Source organism: Lethenteron reissneri, chromosome 63 (assembly GCF_015708825.2).
Source record: "Lethenteron reissneri isolate LAM-NWPU_2019-01 chromosome 63, ASM1570882v1, whole genome shotgun sequence".
Taxonomy (NCBI): Eukaryota; Metazoa; Chordata; class Hyperoartia; order Petromyzontiformes; family Petromyzontidae; genus Lethenteron; species Lethenteron reissneri.
In genome coordinates this window covers 2,573,048-2,592,340 of record NC_083841.1, presented here as the reverse complement: position 1 = coordinate 2,592,340, position 19,293 = coordinate 2,573,048, and the positions used below count along the sequence as shown (strand labels likewise).

The window sequence follows — 19,293 nt, the reverse complement described above, 5'->3', positions numbered from 1 at the left end:
TTTCACCACTTCACGACCCAAGGGTGTGGTGCGTGTGTGTGTCTGTGTGGGGAGCGGTGGTGCAGCGGTTAGCGCTACGCTGCGCTACGAACCTGGCGAGCCGAATTCGATTCCTGCTCGAGGCCGACACCGGTGACAATTATCTGGGCCTCCCCTAGGTCGACTCAGCCTCAAATGAGTGCCTAGTGCGGTGTCCGTGCGTGTGTTTTCTGTGTGGGGAGCGGTGGTGCAGCGGTTAGCGCTACGCTGCGCTACGAACCCGGCCACCCGAGTTCGATTCCCGCTCACGGCCGTGACGATTATCTGAACCGGTCCTGGAGCTCCCCTGGGTCGACTCAGCCTCAAATGAGTACCTGGTGCGGTGCGTAAAAACATCGCTACTGGGGAGACAAAGGCGGCCGGGCGTGGTGCTGGCCACCCACCCCCTCATGTGCCGTGTCGGTCTTCGTAGGTTGCTACTCGCTAACAGCACTTGCCCCTACAGTCTGTTGAGGGTCTAACACGTAGGCTTTCGCGACCAATATCATCCATAATGGAGGTTTTGTTTGGGTTAGATCGCGTAAATATATAAATGTTGTGTCGTTAAAACCCGCCACCACCCGACACAGCCAACTAGTGAGGGTTGTCACGTAAACAGAACGTGGCCAATTCGTCACTAGTACAGCACTGGTGTATAGTGTAGTGTATAGTATAGTGTAGTGTACTAGTACAGCACTAGTGTGTAGTGTAGTGTATAGTAGTGTAGTGCATAGTGTAGTGTATCGTGTCGTGTATAGTGTAGTGTATAATGTAGTGTATAGTGTATAGTAGTGTATAGTGTAGTGTATAGTGTAGGGTATAGTGTAGTATAATACTACAGCACTAGTGTAGTGTATAGTGTAGTATACTAGTACAGCACTAGTGTGTAGTATAGTGTATAGTGTAGTGTATAGTGTAGTGTAAAGTGTGGTATACTAGTATAGCACTAGCGTATAGTGTAGTGTATAGTGTAGTGTATAGTGTAGTATACGAGTACAGCACTAGTGTAGTGTATAGTGTAGTGTAGTATACTAGTACAGCACTAGTGTATAGTGTAGTGTATAGTGTAGTGTATAGTATGTAGTGTATAGTGTAGTATACTAGTATAGCACTAGTGTATAGTGTAGTGTATAGTGTAGTATACTAGTACAGCACACCGGTGTGTTAGAGAGCCAAGCCACAACATTTACAATCTGAGTACGACGTTAAAGCCCGTACGGGGCGGAGGGATCTTTGTCTTTGTGGCTCTGCCCGTCTCTCCCAAGGCTCAAACGTGGCGCCAGGGATTTCTCGGTAATTTTGTGTAAAAAAAAATTGCAATTGCAAGAGGAAACTCCCGCTAAATTGTGTGGTGGGATTTTTTTTATTTCTCTGCGCCCGCCAAAAGCCGCAATGTGCTCGCGGTTGTCCCAGTGAGGACACTTTCTAAAAATATTCACACAGCACAGAGAGCCACACCCAAGGACATTTTTTTGACCACAATAAATGGGGGGGGGGGGGCGGGGGATGAATTAATTTGGGTTGTATGGCGTTCGCAAAAAGAAATAGGTCACAATTAAATTTCGATTTAAAGCTTTCGTGACTGCAGGGATTCATCTTCTTGGTTCTTTCGGTAAAGTCACGTAGAATAGAAATAATAAAATAATAAATAAAACATAATAAAATACAATTCTCACGACGTTTCGGCCACAACGCAAGCAGCCGTCCTCAGGTGAAGAACAGGTCCGTGGACTGTCAGCCCGGAAAGACAGCGTCTGTCTTTCCGACAGACCTGGTCTTCACCTGAGGACGGCTGCTTGCGTTGTGGCCGAAACGTCGTGATAATTGTATTTTATTATGTTTTATTTTTATTATTTCCCTTCTACGTGACTTTATAATAGGGGTTTCTCACCTTTTTTCTGGCAACAAAACTGAAACCTTTTTACGAGGATTCATGTAACTGCATTAACCACAATACTTGCAGTCAAAATGCAAACAAAAACACACTCTGATAATATATGCATTGTCCTTGAAACTGATTGGTCCACACCAAGGGATGTTAAGGATACAATTGTACCCTGAACGTTTTAAGCCATCCAACCAACGGGCACGTGGGGTTGCGAGCTGGGTTGGCGTCTGCGTGTCCCGCCAGAGTACACGTGTTGTATCGGGCATCCATTGGTGATGAACGCCTTAGGGTTTGCACCAAATGGAGTGCCATCATTCATGGAGGACAGACCACCCTCCATGCACCTTTGACTGGACACGGCTACCGAGATCGGTCCACCGCCGCTGTCGTCTGGGGCAGCACAGAGAACCAGAGAACCGTCGCTTCGTCGGGTCTTCTTCAATAGAGTTCTCGTTTGGGAATCCACTTACCCCCCCCCCCACAATCAGCCACGTGTCGCACCACGGGGTCAACAAAGTTGCCTCTCTGGGGTCAACAAAGTTGCGTCTCTGGGGTCGACAAAGTTGCGTCTCTGGGGTCAACAAAGTTGCCTCTCTGGGGTCAACAAAGTTGCCTCTCTGGGGTCAACAAGTTGCCTCTCTGGGGTCAACAAAGTTGCCTCTCTGGGGTCAACAAAGTTGCCTCTCTGGGGTCAACAAAGTCGCCTCTGTGGGGTCAACAAATTTGCCTCTTTGGGGTCAACAAAGTTGCCTCCCTGGGGTCGACAAAGTTGCCCTTCTGGGGTCAACAAAGTTGCCTCTCTGGGGTCAACAAAGTTGCCTCTTTGAGGTCAACAAAGTTGCCTCTTTGAGGTCAACAAAGTTGCCTCCCTGGGGTCAACAAGTTGCCTCTCTGGGGTCAACAAAGTTGCCTCTCTGGGGTCAACAAAGTTGCCTCTTTGAGGTCAACAAAGTTGCCTCTTTGAGGTCAACAAAGTTGCCTCCCTGGGGTCAACAAGTTGCCTCTCTGGGGTCAACAAAGTTGCCTCTCTGGGGTCGACAAAGTTGCCTCTGTGCGGTGTGGGGATCACGAGACCGGCTCGCCCAGGGGGAGCTGCAGCAGCAGAAATTAATGAATGCCTCTCACTGTTGCGAGCGCTCTCTGCTCGTTGTTATTATTATTACTGCTACACGTACACACATACGCGCCATTGTGGCTTTTACTGCGGGTTTCTCTCCTTCTTCTTCTTCCATGAAACACTTTGACGGCAGTGCTCGCTTGTGACCGCAAGAGCAGAGAGGTCATTCCTGGTCACAGTGGTGGTGATGGTGCTGGTGGTGGTGCTGGTGGTGCTGGTGGTGCTGGTGGTGGTGGTGGTGCTTCTGGTGATGATGGTGTTGGTGGTGGTGGCCACTGCCCCTGTTAGCAGCACGGGCGCCGCTGTGGCTATGAGATGTTAACTACCTCGCCTGGTATACAGGAGGTCGTGGGTTCGATCCCGACCCTGACGTTACCTGCTGCTGTATATTTGGAGTTTGCGTGTCTCCCCCTCTCGTCATCATCATCACGGTGGCTAGGAGATGTTAACTACCTCGCCTGATATGCAAGAGGTCTTGGGTTCGGTCCCAACCCTGACGCCTGCTGTATATTTGGAGTTTGCGTGTCTCTCTCTCTCATTATCATGACGGTGGCTATTAGATGTTAACTACCTCGCCTAGTATACAGGAGGTCGTGGGTTCGATCCCGACCCTGACGCCTGCTGCTGTATATTTGGAGTTTGCGTGTCTCTCTCGTTATCACCACGGTGGCTAGGAGATGTTAACTACCTCGCCTGGTGTACAGGAGGTCGTGGGTTCGGTCCCGACCCTGACGCCTGCTGCTGCTGTATATTTGGAGTTTGCGTGTCTCTCTTCTCCCCGTGGTCGCGTGGATTTTTCTCCGGGTCCTCCGGGATTTCCCCTCCACATTTAGAACCACGCGTTCAGAGTATCTGTCTGCTATAAATGTCCCACGTGATGATAGGCCACTTGGTTGAGCGACCATTTGTGATCGCCACGTAGCCCAGTTAAAATATAAAAATAAAACTGAACTATTTCATTTCAAAGAAAAATCGTGTTTTAGTTTGTCAATCGAGTAGCGGTGAGGCACCCCGGGAGTGGGGTCAAGGGTCGAGGTAGGGTCAGTGGGAAGGCAGTGGCCAGTGTCTGCCCTGCTATTTGGTAATCGGTAAGGGTCGAGCGAAGTGCCAAGGTTTAGTTGACTCGTTGGTTCGGGTTTAGAGCGTGGTTCGCATTGGTTGAGTTGTTAGAGTCAACTGGAGTGCAATATTTCGATTTAAAGCTTTCGTGACTGCAGGGATTCATCTTCTTGGTTCTTTCGGTAAAGTCACGTAGAAGGGAAATAATAAAATAATAAAAATAAAACATAATAAAATACAATTCTCACTGAGAATTGAGTGAGAATTGTATTTAAGTTTTATTTTCTCACTGAATTCTCAGTGAGTAATAAAAATAAAACTTAATAAAATACAATTCTCACTGAGAATTAGAAATAAAACGTAATAAAATACAATTCTCACTGAGAATTCAGTGAGAATTGTATTTAAGTTTTATTTTCTCACTGAATTCTCAGTGAGTAATAAAAATAAAACTTAATAAAATACAATTCTCACTGAATTCTCAGTGAAAATTGTATTTTATTATGTTTTATTTGTATTATTTTATTATTTTCCTTCTACGTGACTTTACCGAAAGAACCAAGAAGATGGAGTACAATAGTCTGGCTGGCTAGTTGGCCAGGGTTTGAGGCAGCAGTGACTTGTACCCTCAGAACCAACACTCCCCCACCCCCCCCATCGTCTTCTCTCCCATCTGTTTCAAATCATCATTCCCCACTCATCACCCACCCACCCACCCAGGCCCACGCACTCCGCGGGTCTCCTCGGAGTTCCACCCCCTCCACCACCCTCGCTCCTTCGGCTTCCCCCAAAACTCCAGGATCAGCGTCACATTTTCCGCTCTCTGGAAAGCTCAGCTTGTGAGCGATGGTGGGGTGTGTGTGTGTGGTGTGTGGCGGGTGGTGGTGGTGGGGTGAGTGGGTGTGTGTGTGTGGTGTGTGGCGGGTGGTGGTGGTGGGGTGAGTGGGTGTGTGTGTGTGGTGTGTGGCGGGTGGTGGTGGGGTGAGTGTGTGTGTGGTGTGTGGCGGGTGGTGGTGTGGGGTGAGTGGTGTGTGTGTGTGGTGTGGCGGTGGTGGTGGTGGGGTGAGTGGGTGTGTGTGTGTGGTGTGTGGCGGGTGGTGGTGGTGGGGTGAGTGGGTGTGTGTGTGTGGTGTGTGGCGGGTGGTGGTGGTGGGGTGAGTGTGTGTGTGGTGTGTGGCGGGTGGTGGTGGTGGGGTGAGTGGGTGTGTGTGTGTGGTGTGTGGCGGGTGGTGGTGGTGGGGTGAGTGGGTGTGTGTGTGTGGTGTGTGGCGGGTGGTGGTGGTGGGGTGAGTGGGTGTGTGTGTGTGGTGTGTGGCGGGTGGTGGTGGTGGGGTGAGTGGGTGTGTGTGTGTGGTGTGTGGCGGGTGGTGGTGGTGGGGTGAGTGGGTGTGTGTGTGTGGTGTGTGGCGGGTGGTGGTGGTGGGGTGAGTGTGTGTGTGGTGTGTGGCGGGTGGTGGTGGTGGGGTGAGTGGTGTGTGTGTGTGGTGTGTGGCGGGTGGTGGTGGTGGGGTGAGTGGGTGTGTGTGTGTGGTGTGTGGCGGGTGGTGGTGGTGGGGTGAGTGGGTGTGTGTGTGTGGTGTGTGGCGGGTGGTGGTGGTGGGGTGAGTGGGTGTGTGTGTGGTGTGTGGCGGGTGGTGGTGGTGGTGGGGTGAGTGGGTGTGTGTGTGTGGTGTGTGGCGGGTGGTGGTGGTGGGGTGAGTGGGTGTGTGTGTGTGGTGTGTGGCGGGTGGTGGTGGTGGGGTGAGTGGGTGTGTGTGTGTGGTGTGTGGCGGGTGGTGGTGGTGGGGTGAGTGGGTGAGTGTGTGGCGGGTGGTGGTGGTGGAGGAGGAGGGGGAGGAACAATAGAGCAAAGGACGATTGCTGCACGTGTTACAGCCACTTGTTTTGTTCGATCCACTGCTGGGTGAATGCCTCGGGTTCCACGTCGTGTGCATTGGGTTCCATTCCTGACTCGGGTGCCTCTTGCAGGGATATCCTCCAAGGTTTTCCGGTTTCTTCCCAGAGTTAAAAAAGAACCCAAACAGTGAAACTGGTTTCGATTTAAAGCTTTCGTGACTGCAGGGATTCATCTTCTTGGTTCTTTCGGTAAAGTCATGTAGAAGGGAAATAATAAAATAATACAAATAAAACATTATACAATTATTTTAAAGCTTTCGTGACTGCAGGGATTCATCTTCTTGGTTCTTTCGGTAAAGTCACGTAGAAGGGAAATAATACAATAATAAAAATAAAACATTATACAATTATTTTAAAGCTTTCGTGACTGCAGGGATTCATCTTCTTGGTTCTTTCGGTAAAGTCACGTAGAAGGGAAATAATACAATAATAAAAATAAAACATTATACAATTATTTTAAAGCTTTCGTGACTGCAGGGATTCATCTTCTTGGTTCTTTCGGTAAAGTCACGTAGAAGGGAAATAATACAATAATAAAAATAAAACATTATACAATTATTTTAAAGCTTTCGTGACTGCAGGGATTCATCTTCTTGGTTCTTTCGGTAAAGTCACGTAGAAGGGAAATAATACAATAATAAAAATAAAACATTATACAATTATTTTAAAGCTTTCGTGACTGCAGGGATTCATCTTCTTGGTTCTTTCGGTAAAGTCACGTAGAAGGGAAATAATACAATAATAAAAATAAAATATAATAAAATTATTTTAAAGCTTTCGTGACTGCAGGGATTCATCTTCTTGGTTCTTTCGGTAAAGTCACGTAGAAGGGAAATAATACAATAATAAAAATAAAACATTATACAATTATTTTAAAGCTTTCGTGACTGCAGGGATTCATCTTCTTGGTTCTTTCGGTAAAGTCACGTAGAAGGGAAATAATACAATAATAAAAATAAAACATAATAAAATTATTTTAAAGCTTTCGTGACTGCAGGGATTCATCTTCTTGGTTCTTTCGGTAAAGTCACGTAGAATGGAAATAATAAAATAAAAACATTATTAAATAATTCTCACGACGTTTCGGCCACAACGCAAGCAGCCGTCCTCATTCAGACGCCCTGTTCTTCACCTGAGGACGGCTGCTTGCATTGTGGCCGAAACGTCGTGAAAATTGTATTTTATTATTTATTATTTTATTATTTCCCTTGTACGTGACTTTACCGAAAGAACCAAGAAGAAAAAGTGCAACTGGTATTGACCACATCCTGCCACGCTGTTGAGCAATGGCCCGCAAACGAATCAACTCGGATCACAGCGGCAGCAGCGGCAGCAGCAGCAACGCGCACGGCTGCGAAAGAAACTTGGCAGGACGTCTCCTGAAATAAAACAATTCCTCGGAGGCTCGGCGAAGGCTGTCTCCTGGGTAAACAAAGCACAACAATAATCATTGTCTTCTTCTACTTCTTCTTCCGTAACGGCTGGTGATGTAGATCGGTGCCGGATGAAGCTGGTGCGGGATCTGTAGCAGGATGTTATAAAGGGGCCCTAAAATAAAATAAAAACACGTGAATATTCAAACACACATTTGTAACTTGCACAGTAAAGTAATTGTGTATTTTTTAATTTGCTACACAGCCGGATAATACGACAAATCGCTAACCTTAAACACCCGGTCGTTCATAACAGTTGAAGGCGGTATAGTACTATAGTAATAGAGCAAGTGCAGAATCACTGAACCGGAGTTGATAGCTTGAAAGCATTTACTGGTAGGAACCTCCTGGTTCCACCAGCCCACAGGGAATTATTGTGTCCAACCGTCCGTCGTGCATCCAAAAATGGGAGGGGTGGGGCTGGGTGGAGAGGGGAGGGTGGGGAGGGGCTGGGTGGGGAGATGCTGGTCACCCCGTGGTGCCCTTATAAAACTCAACGTTTAACCTACTCACGCCGGCTTGTGCCCGCCCTCAGTCGGGCATATTTGCGGAATACACCACGCCGCCGTTGACCCTGGCCATTGACCGAGCAACCCAACGTTCCTACCAGCTCCCTCCGCAGGAATGTTTGTTGCAGGATGCCAGCCGCATCGGTGTGGAAGAGTAGGCCAACATCGAGAGGGGGGGGGGGGGGTTCTCTTAGAGCCCACCTCGAGAAGTGGTTGCCCTTCCACCAGCAATGACGCGAGTGAGCAAATGCAGGGCAGCTCCTTTGCCTCTCAGATATCCAGTGCAGTGTCCACACGGAGGACACTCCGCAACGAGACATTTCCCGGAGAGAAGATCTGTGTCGTAAACAGAAATGTTTATTGAAACATCCAGCAACGTCATGCGTCGTTACGCTACATCAACAACAACAACAACCACAGACACCCGACGGCTTTGAATTCACAGTCAGTTGTTTTAAAAATGTATTTGGACCAGTGTGGGTGGGCCTTTTCAGCCGCTCCGCGGTGTGTGTGTGGAAGAGCCCAGCACACGTGCCGTTCCCTAAACGTCGCCTTCATTCGCAGGACTTCGAGGCGCTTACCAGAGGTCACAACCGGGTACCCGATACCCGTACCCTACACGATACCCGGCTACCCGTACCCGGCCGGGTACGGGTAGGCCGTGAGTCACCGGTGAGTAACCGTTTGTCACTCATTTCGGGTAGGGTACCGGTAGCGTACGGGTAGCCGTTTGCGACCCTGGTGCGGCCGGGTACGGGTACAGGTAAGGAATCAAAACCCGTTTGCGACCTCTGGCGCTTACACCATCGGCAGTCTCCAGGCAGGGGCTATCCCCACCGACCGCTCCAGAACCTTCTATCCTCTATCGCAACACAAACCAACAACTCCCTCCACGAAAACAAATCCCATTTGAATCATCCCCAAGCCAAACCCACGCTTAGCTGGCCAGACCATCAATCGTCAGTGGCTGTTCCGCCAGAATCAAATCAGGATCGCCCTAGAAGAGCAATTACCGAGCGGGTAATAGGCCGATCTGTATCACGTGATCGTCTTCGATGTCCTTTACAGATGCACGGACCATGAACACGAAACGCGATTCTCGCAACGTACACAACCTCTACGCTATTCCGGTCAGACAAACGGAACGACGTGGACTGCCAAGCTGATTGCCGGGTGTCCCAGTTCCCAGTGCACGTGACCCCAGCCCTCTCGAGCCTGCCCTCTTGTCGGTCAAAGCTCCCACGTGTCAAATGATGCCGGGCCACGTCAGTCCGTCAGTCATGCGACGAGACTTGGGATTCTCCTGCAAGTCGAGGCTCCAAACAGGATGCGCGGCCCCTTCCGTACGCACGCGGGCGTCGTCCGCGAGCCTCTTGGAGCCCGATGGTAATGATCGCGATGACCGCGATGACTGCGATGACCGCGATGATCGTGATACCCAAGTCTCGTCGAGGATCGGTCTTATCCCCCCGTCGATGACATCATCCCGTTCAAGACGTTGTCCCGCCCGCGCGGCCACATCGCAAGAACGGAGGACGGCTCTCCCGCACCACCCCCGCCTTTTGTTCCTCGACGTTTCACCGTCAGGAGACTCGAGGTCACAACCGGGTACCCGATACCCGTACCCTACCCGATACCCGGCTGCGACCCTAGTGCGGCCAGGTACGGGTACGGGTAGGCCGTGAGTCACTGGTGAGTAACTATTTGTCACTCATTTCCCAATATCTTGTCTCTTCTCACAATTCAAGTTCCTAGAATCAACCCACCCACGCCTGCAACATGGCTTCATCCCAGAGGTCGCAATCGGGTACCCTACCCGTTCCCGGCCGGGTACGGGTAGGGTACCCGATCGGGTAGGGTACGGGTACCCGTTTGCGACCCTGGTGCGGCCGGGTACGGGTATGGTGACGTCACCGCCACTTAGTGGCGGTTGTTGTTGTTGTGGAGTCCCACATTCGTTGTTTTTGGTTTGTTCTTGGTTGCCCACGGCTGTGATCCAGTGTTTTAAAGGCAACGACTGTGACTTAGACCTTCCCTGAACTTCACCCGAAAACACCGCGGGCCATTTATTTTCTGGCTGTAAACGGCGCGCTTGTCTGGCCTCGTGTCCTTGACGTTTCTCTGCACGTGCCAGGGGGAGCCTCATTTCGATAAATAAATCCCCAAAGCAGCTCCCCGCAGCGGTGCAACCCGAAAAAGCATCGGGGAGAGTGAGCGAGCAGCAGCTTTCGAATATCCTGCGAAACTAAGTGATGCGCTGCGAGAAAACGTATCTAAGCAGACGTGATCATTCGGTCTCCTCGTATAAGATACACGTTTAAAAGGCGGTTGTGTGGGTCAGGGGTCAAGAGAGTCGAGCCGAGACTCACCGAGTACCTGGGCTCGAGTCCTTGTGATGGCAGCCATCACGTGGACTGAACTCCACTCCTCCTCACGGCACGCAGGGTTGGATGGACATCGAACAAAGGCGGTGGTCACCGCATCGTCGCGCGGCGCTTTCAGATGCGCTTCCGCGGCCGTCTGGAACGCTCTTCCCTTCCGATATTAGGAAACCACGGGAGCTACGCACACTTTTAAATCATCATCCAGATTGACAGTCTCATTTCTCTAGAACTGCTTTTTGTGTTTAGTTTGATGGTCGGCTACGTACGATGCCAAACAAGTTTTAACACACACACAGACTCGCACAGCGACCCAGAGTTTCTTGTCCTTCCCCCGTACCTCCGATGAGCAGGGTCGGCTACGTACGGCACGAAAGAAGTTCAACATCCCGTACGTGGCCGAGAGAGAGCGCGATTGGAATAAAACTGGGAACAATTACAAGAAGACGAAAAGCGTTGGTTCCGGAAGACCGGACCGGTCGATGGATAAAATTCATCCTTTATAATTTTACTTTTCGGGCGAGAGGGAGATTCTGTTGTTGTCCGTTGCTCCCAATACTTTGTGCTGGAGTAAACTACTGCCGCTCACTTGCACGAGCAAACCTGCTGACTGCACAACGGTGCGACGGCGACAAGCAGCGGCGGGCGCAGGTCTGCTCGGATGGTTCAAGACTACAACTAACTACTTCTTCCAGTGCATCAACAGGAGCGAGTACAAACATTTTTTGACAAAATGGTAGTAAAAAAAAAGCACGGAAAAAAAGACAGCGAAAAGAAAACTTCTTTGGCAAGAGTGATTCAGCGGGTGAGTAAATGTAACCCTTTCGCATTCCGAGACCTCTGCAAGCTGCAGGGTCGTTGTCCCGTTCATCGCCGAAGCTCGGAAAAACGTACGCGGTTTCCGTGTAAATTTTTGATTCAGAGAGGCGTAGCAGCAACAGCAGCAGCAGCGCCGTTGACTTCAAAGACGTCGTTGCTCGCCGCCCCGAACTGTAGCCACACGACCACCGCCCTCTTACGATAGCGGGCACCAAACCGCACAACACGCCCACCCGCACGGCCTTGTGGGAGCCTCGGTAAGTGACGAGTTTATCCATAAGAGGTTGTTTTTGTGAATAGAAGACAAAAAAAATATCATAACGAGCCCAAGTGGGAGAGATGGTGGGCGAGCGGATGAGCGAGCATCCCCACTGACCCACCAACACTCCAACTCCCCCCCCTCCCGCCACCCAAGTGGCTTCAGAGATGCCACGTTTGATATGAAGTTTTGCTTTATTCGCAGTAATTGATGTTGCTGCTGCTGCTGTTGGGAGGCACGGTGTGTGTAAATAGCCGAGTGCAGTTAGGGTCCATAATACAGGTCGTTGTTTTGGGGTCAGATCAAGTAAATATATAAACGTTTCGTTAAACCCGCCACCACCCTACGCTGCCAACTAGTAAGGGTTTGTGTCACGCAAACTAAACGTGCCAATTCGTCACGAGCACAGCACCACCGGTGTGTGTTGGAGAGTAAACACACACTTACAATTCGGGTACGACGTTTCGCCAGCAGTCACAACATCAGGCGACAGCCACAGTTGCGTTTACTCAACTGTGGTGGCGCGCCAATTTTATGTTGATGGGTGGAACAGGGATGTGGCGGCGGCGGGTTTGCAGATTCGAGGAACTTGCTCCGTCGTTTCAGCGGTCGTGCCGGGAGAGGGGGAGTCGAAACCTGCGACCTTCTGGATTGCAAATACAGTCTGTGAACCCGCAACACGACCGTGGCAGTAGAATGTCATAACGATGTCGTAAAAAATTCACCAAGCGTTAATAATTATGGCTTAAGTGACCATTTTACACTGGCATAGATATCTGTTAAGCCGGCCTCTATAACTGTATTTTCTTTTATAGCTGTGGCCCTGGGCTTGCTTAAACTACGCACCGATTGAAATCAATTCTCACACCCGCAATACACGCACTGTATGGCGTGTGTGTGTATTGTTGGGATCAGTAGGGGGAAGCACACTGCTCTATGAACCCGGCGACCCGAGTTCGAATCCCGCTCACGGCCAACACCAGTGAAGATTATCCGAACCGGTCCTGGGGCCTCCCCTAGGTCGACTCAGCTTCAAATGAGTCCCGGGGTGCTTTAAAAAAATTCCACTAGCGAGACAAAGGCGGCTGGGCGTGGTGCTGGCCACCCACCCCCTCGTGTGCTGTGCCGGCCTTCATAGGTGCTGCTCGCTAGCAGCACTTGCCCCAAAAGTCTCGAGGCTATACGGGGGGAAAGCTTTGTCTTTGTCTTGTTGCATTCTAATGGTGGGTCAGGAAATATCTCACCAAAGTGACGCTTTTCTCCAACCCTAGAGTTTCTGGATATTTTGACAGCCAATCATGAAACAGAGAGGTTTGCCAGTGGCAAACCGGTGAAGCCAACCGAATGCCGTTTCTTACGCTGCCAAGCGCAGTTTGCTTGACGAGCTTAGCCTCTTCATTTTAACCCGACTCCCGCTCCCCAAAATTAACCGAGACAGACTTTACACAGGAGACTGACGTGAAGACCTGCTACAGCACAACTGAGGAGAGAGAGAGAGAGAGATCTCTAGCGACTGTGCGGGTGGGGAGGCAGTGGTAACACACAAGTCAAGGCGTTGTGTGCGCCGCCCTCACCACACGTTAAAACAATCTCTAGGCATCCAGACCTCGCACACAAAAATACACGACGGGCATCCGTCACCCCCCCCCGTCACCGCCGCCGAGTTAACGGGGCGACCACTGACCGTCATGGAGATCCGTTAGTCATCGGGGTAACCATTCACCAACAGATTTCCAAGCGAGTGAACGCTCACCCCTATAGCTAGCGGATCTCTACAAGCATCACGTGACACGGAAAGCAGCCAGTCCCCATGGGCCCGGCCCGTCCCGCGGCCCGCCGAGACGCTACAGCGTGCGGCTGATGATGACCAGGCGGCTCGAGTACACCATGTCGGCCACGTAGGCCAGCAGGTTGATGTAGGTGAACACGGTGACGGCCAGCTGCATGTCCCAGTCGCAGCTGCCGACGTCGCGGCAATAGGACGAGGAGCGCCGGGGTTCGCCGTACTTGTCGGAGAAGCAGTAGACGGGCCACAGCACCGCGGCCGTCACGTAGGCAAGCACGGCCACTAGGCCGCACAGGGCCAGGAAGCGGTCGAAGGGCAGGCAGAGTCGGCCCGTGCTCTGGCACACGGTGAGCAGGATGATGACCGCCACCAGCACGAAGCAGACGCAGTACACGGCCAGGCACCACTGCAGCGCCGGGTAGCGCGAGTACAGCCCCGGACGATCTGCCAGCACCACGAAGATGAGGCACGCCACGAACGCCTCCAGCACCTGGGGGCGCGAAACGTGTGGACACACGCACGTGTGCGATTTAGCGGAGGGAGAACAAAAAAACACAATGGTTTTAACTTATCTTTGTCTTATGAACCCAGGTTTTTAATTTGTAAAAGGCTTTATTAGCCTAGGATTCAAATATGCTGGCCTCATACAACCAACGTTGACATCTTTTGAACCCAGGTTTTAAATGTTGGCTGTGGCCTCACCCAGGTTTAATATACATCACCCTTAAAAGTTCCAAGATTGAATTATGCCCCATGAATTGAGGTTTTATTTTGCTGCCTGGTATTATAAGGCCAAAATGTACATTCATGTAAGGCTTTATAAACCCAGATTTTAATTCTGGCTTCATGAACCCAGGATTAAAATCAATCTGATGTGCCTTAAAACCCCCGGGTTTTATGCATCTTATGAAACTTGCGAGCCTGAAAAAAGTATGGGTTCATATCTGCCGCCATCTAAACCCACGTTTTAAATCGACATCTAGAATTTTAAGCCCAGGTCTTGAATCTAGTTTTACGATTTTAAAGCCAGCTATTAGAACGAGTCCCTCATTTCCATCTGCTGTGGTATCTTTTTTCCATCTACCTATCGGGTCTGTGTGGCCGTGTGTGTACCTCAAGCAGTCCCAACTCTACACAGCGACCCAGACAAGCAATTCGGCGCAATTCTACCCTGCGTGCGTGTGGCGTTTCCGCCGGGGGGCACCTTGAGCAAGCCGGGCACGCTGGCCATGTAGCCGGTGACCTCCCCGGGCCGTGCCCGCGTCAGCGCCACCTCTGCGGCGTAGGCGAGGAAGGCGAGGCACGAGAAGACGGTCGCCACGATGGTGAAGGTGCGCTGCTCGCAGTTGCTGCACGAGATCTCGCGCAGCCGGTAGACGGGATGCAGCACGGAGGCGGACAGCAGCAGCAGCGCGGCCAGCATGGCGTACGTGACCGTCAGGTTCTGCCAGGAGATCTGCGCGCAGCCTCGCTGGCCCAGCAGCTCGAGGAGGAGCATGAGGAGCGAGCAGGCGAAGCAAGCGCACCAGGCGAACATGCAGAAGTCGCCGTACGAGTGCGCCTTGCCTCCGCTGTGCGCCACGAGGCTGAATGCGACGCAGGTGAAGGCGACCTGGAGCACGCGCACGACGCCCAGGCGGGACGTCACCGCCTGCGAGTTGAAGACCACGGCGGCCGGAGGCATGGTCGCCGCTTGCCCGCCGCTCCCGTTGAAGTTGTCGAACGGAAGCTGTTGCTCTCGGCAGCAGGTGGGGCCCCTGCCGTGCGTGTACGCGACCTGCTTTGCCTCTTCGCGGCGTGCGAGGACGCGGGGGATTGTGGGAGTCGGAGATCACTCGCGGGCGCGTGGGCCGTGTGTGTCCGTGGTCCGAGTAACCAGCGCCGAACACGACCGCACCCTTCCTGTGTTGCGAGGGCAGTGGAGGGAAAAAAATGCGCGCGCAGACTCAGCCGCAACTCGCAGCCACCGCCCCCGCAGACACCCACTCACTTCCACTTCTCCTCCCCACCCCCACGGACAGCGCACACACACACAGCACACGCGCACGCACACACACACACAGCACACACACACGCACAAGCCACACACACACACGCGCACACACACACACACAGCACAGCACACACACACAGCACACCCAGCACACACACGCACAAGCCACACACACACACACGCGCACACACACGCGCACACACACACGCGCACACACACACGCGCACACACGTGCACACACACACAGCACACACACACATAGCACACACACAGCACAGCACACACACACAGCACACCTAGCACACACACACAGCACACCTAGCACACACACACAGCACACCTAGCACACACACGCACAAGCCACACACACACACGCGCACACACACACGCGCGCACACACACACACACGCGCGCACACACACAGCACACGCACGGCCCCTCAATAAACAGATTAACAGGCGAATGCACTCACGCACCCACCCCCACTCCACGATTGCATTACAAAGAGACAAAGATCAGCCATGTAAGCAGCCTTGTTTACCACCGTAGCTTTGTTTACCACCGTAGCCTTGTTTACCACATAGCCTTGTTTACCACCTTGTTTACCACCGTAGCCTTGTTAGCGAGGACCTGTTAAGAAGGCCAACTTCGCCCCCACGGTGGCAACGGTTACACTCGGCACCAGGTACTCATTTGAGGCCGAGTCGATCTAGGGGAGGGCCCAGGACCGGTTGAGATAATCGTCACTTGGTGTTGGCCGTCAGCGGGAATCGAACTCGGGTGGCCAGGTTCGTAGCGGAGCGCGAACCTGGCCACTGCGCTACCGCTCCCCACCCCCTTTGACACACAAAGACAAAGATCCCCCGTATAGCCTTGACAGACTGTAGGGGCAAGTGCTGTTAGCGAGCACCTATGAAGGCCACAACGGTACACGAGGGGGTGGGTGACCAACACCACGCCCGACCGCCTTTGTCTCCCCAGTGGCGATGTTTACACACCGCACCGGGTACTCATTTGAGGCTGAGTCGACCTAGGGGAGGCCCGGGACCGGTTCAGATAATCGTCACTTGGTGTTGGCCGTCAGCGGGAATCGAACTCGGGTGGCCAGGTTCGTAGCGTAGCGCTAACCGCTACCCTACCGCTCCCCACCCTTTGACACACACACACACACTGACTCACACACCCACCCTACTACTAATACACCCCGCACGTACCAAACCACCAGCTAACACACATACCACAGCCACCCACTCACCCGTATGAATCACCCTGTCTCGACCCACCACCCTGCCAACTCGCACAAACACCACCCCCCCCACCACCCGGCCACCCCGTTAAGGCTTTAACAAGGCTGTCGAAGCATTCCTGTTTGCGAGCACCTATTATCACCGGTACGGCACACGAGGCGGGCGGGTGGGTGGCCAGCACCACGCCCAGCCGCCTTTGTCTCCCCGGTGCCGGTGTTCGCACACCGCAGCAGGTACCGATTTTTTAAGGCCGAGCCGACCTAGGGGAGGGAGGCCCAGGACCAGTTGAGATATTCGCCGTCACCGTTATTGGCCGCGAGCGGAAACTGAACTCGGGTTGCCCCATCGCAGCACGCTCAGCGCCACACCCCGTCAGCTGCAAAGACAAAGGTCCCCCGTATAGCCTTTAACAGACTGACGGCACACCAGGCGGTGGGGGGCGGTGAGCACCATGCCCGTCCGCCTTTAAGGCTGAGTCGACCTAGCGGAGCCCAGGACCGGTTCAGACAATCGCCACTTGGTGTTGACCGTCAAACGGAAATCGAACTCGTGCCACCGGCTTCGTCCGCGCAGAGTAGCGCTAACCGCGGCACCACCGCTCCCCGCTTCAACTGCACGCACGAACGCACCCACATGCCATTCTCCACGTCTGTAAACGGTACACTATCTCCCTCCTGCTCTGCCAACAATAGTCACCAAACACCCATCCCCCCCTCCCCCCCACCACGCAAGACGCATCCCTCCTCCGCACTCCCCCCCCCTACCTACTAACACACCCGGCCGCCTTTGTCTCCCCTAGTGGCAGTTGTTTTTACACACCGCACCAGGCACTCATTTGAGGTCGAGTCGACCTCGGCGAGGCCCAGGACCGGTCCAGATAATCGTCGCCGGTGTTGGCCGTGAGCGGGAATCGAACTCGGGCCGCCGGGTTCGTAGCGCTGCACCGTCAGAAAAGTATTACAATCATCCGTCACGGCCGTCACATGCGCACAGACACACACACAGACACACTTCCCTTCCCCACCCACGCCAGCCTCACTTGCTTTGCCTTATGTGGGCTTGCACGCTGGGCACACCCCCCCCCCCGCCTCTCCCCCCCCCGCAAGTGGTCTCCGCAGTGGCGAACGGGACGTATTTGGCGGCACTCAACCGGTGCAGCATTAACACACCAGTGTGTCTCGTAAGAGGGCGTTCTACAAATCTAAACTTTAACCGGCATTCGGCTTTCCGGCCGATTTCGCGGCATCGCGAAAAAACTATTTTGACGCCGCCGCCGCCACCACCAAAATCCGCGAAATTTTCTGACCGTGCTTGCGAATCACGGGAAAATTTCGTAATTATTGCAAAAAAAGTACCTTTTTGTTTTATGTATATATATACACAACTGCACACCGCCGGTGTACCGCCAATACGTTCAAATGATTAGGCGATGCTGCCGATCACATTTGCCGTGGTTGCAACACCACATGCATTAGTCTCTCGATTATCCGCGTGCGGTTATTCCGATTTGCGGGTTAACCTCGCGGCCCCTGAGATTTTGACATGAATTCATAACCCGTGGATTTTTTTTTCCCCTTAAGCCGAAATTAATCATCTAAAAACAGTTGTGTAGATTGTTGTTCTTGGAATAACAATGTACTCCGATTAAATCCACGTGATCACCTCTACAGTACAGTAGTTGCAATAGCTTTACAAAAATGGGCGGAGTTTCATTGATGTTGATTGGCGTGGCTCTGTAATAAAACAAGATCAATACCTTCTTTCCTACAAAGTTTTTTTTGTTCATTAACAAACTAAATTTTACTTCACTTAAACATCATTTGTACCCATATTGGTGGTTTTTGACACAGCGATTCCCGGGGAAAATGGATATATTTTTTAATATATCCATATAATAATATAAATAAAATGAAATAATAAATCACGACGTTTCGGAGGCAACACAAGTCTCCGTCCTCAGGTGGGACCGTCACAGTTAAAATTACTGCATCAAGTGAGGCAAAATTCCAAGAGACCAGTCCTTAAATACAAGTTAAGGGGGGAGGGGCTTATCTGAATGTGGTAACCAGGGAATGTCACGTGTTGGGGTGGTGAGCGGGGCTACAAGAGAAATTGGCCAACGTCGTCATGTGCTAGAGAACAATCAGTGTACCTCGACCTAAACCGATGTTGAGAATCAAAATACAAAAAAGCAGTAGGTGTTAAACGCTGGGGATGTCAACACTCGGTCAAGTAGAAAAGTACCTGTCAAATAAGATGGTACAAATATGTGTAGCTAAATCTTTTTTGCATGGTTAATAACATCTCATTCCTACTCGCGCCGTGACGTAATTACGTTCGCTCGACTGGCTATATATTCAATTCGCATCCACCGTATAAAAAACAATGCATTATTGACGTACGCAAGAAATTCGCGTTACGAAAGCTACGTAGCGTTATCGAACAGAGCCTACTCAGGAGATAACGTACACATTAAAGACAAGCCGCAGCAGCGCAATTGTGGCCAAGCAAACCCCAAGCTCTCGCCGCCCATGCAGTAAACCACTTTCATCTCCGCTCCTTTAGCGGAGGAATAGCAAAACCACGCAAAACTCTCTTCATGAAGCCCTCTTCCTTGTAGCCCAGCAGCATAACGAAAATTGACATCTGGCTCCCGAACAGATCGCTGCCATACGCAAGCTTAGAATGGCAGAGGCCAGATATAATAGGTGGACAAGATGAGTTGCAATTGTTTATACTTTCGGGGGAGGGGGGACCTGATGGAAATTACATTTTGAAAAAAAATAAAGAGGTCTTAAAAAAAATTTAAAAGCAGCTCTGCTTTTGTTCGTGGGTTTCAATAATTAATTAAATCCATAGTGCAGGGAGAGATGCACTGCTCTGGGTGG

The 19,293-nt window shown here is 51.6% G+C and overlaps 1 protein-coding gene across 1 annotated transcript; it reads right to left on the bottom strand.

The window, feature by feature from the left end:
* Nucleotides 1-8,261: 8,261 nt before the first annotated feature.
* On the bottom strand, nt 8,262-15,108 carry LOC133358709 (myeloid-associated differentiation marker homolog). Its single transcript, XM_061577148.1, has 2 exons — nt 14,370-15,108; nt 8,262-13,655 (listed from the first exon to the last, which is right to left on the bottom strand). The coding sequence occupies exons 1-2, from the start codon at nt 14,847-14,849 to the stop codon at nt 13,224-13,226; spliced, it is 912 nt and encodes a 303-aa protein (XP_061433132.1). The 5' UTR covers nt 14,850-15,108; the 3' UTR covers nt 8,262-13,223.
* Nucleotides 15,109-19,293: the final 4,185 nt, after the last annotated feature.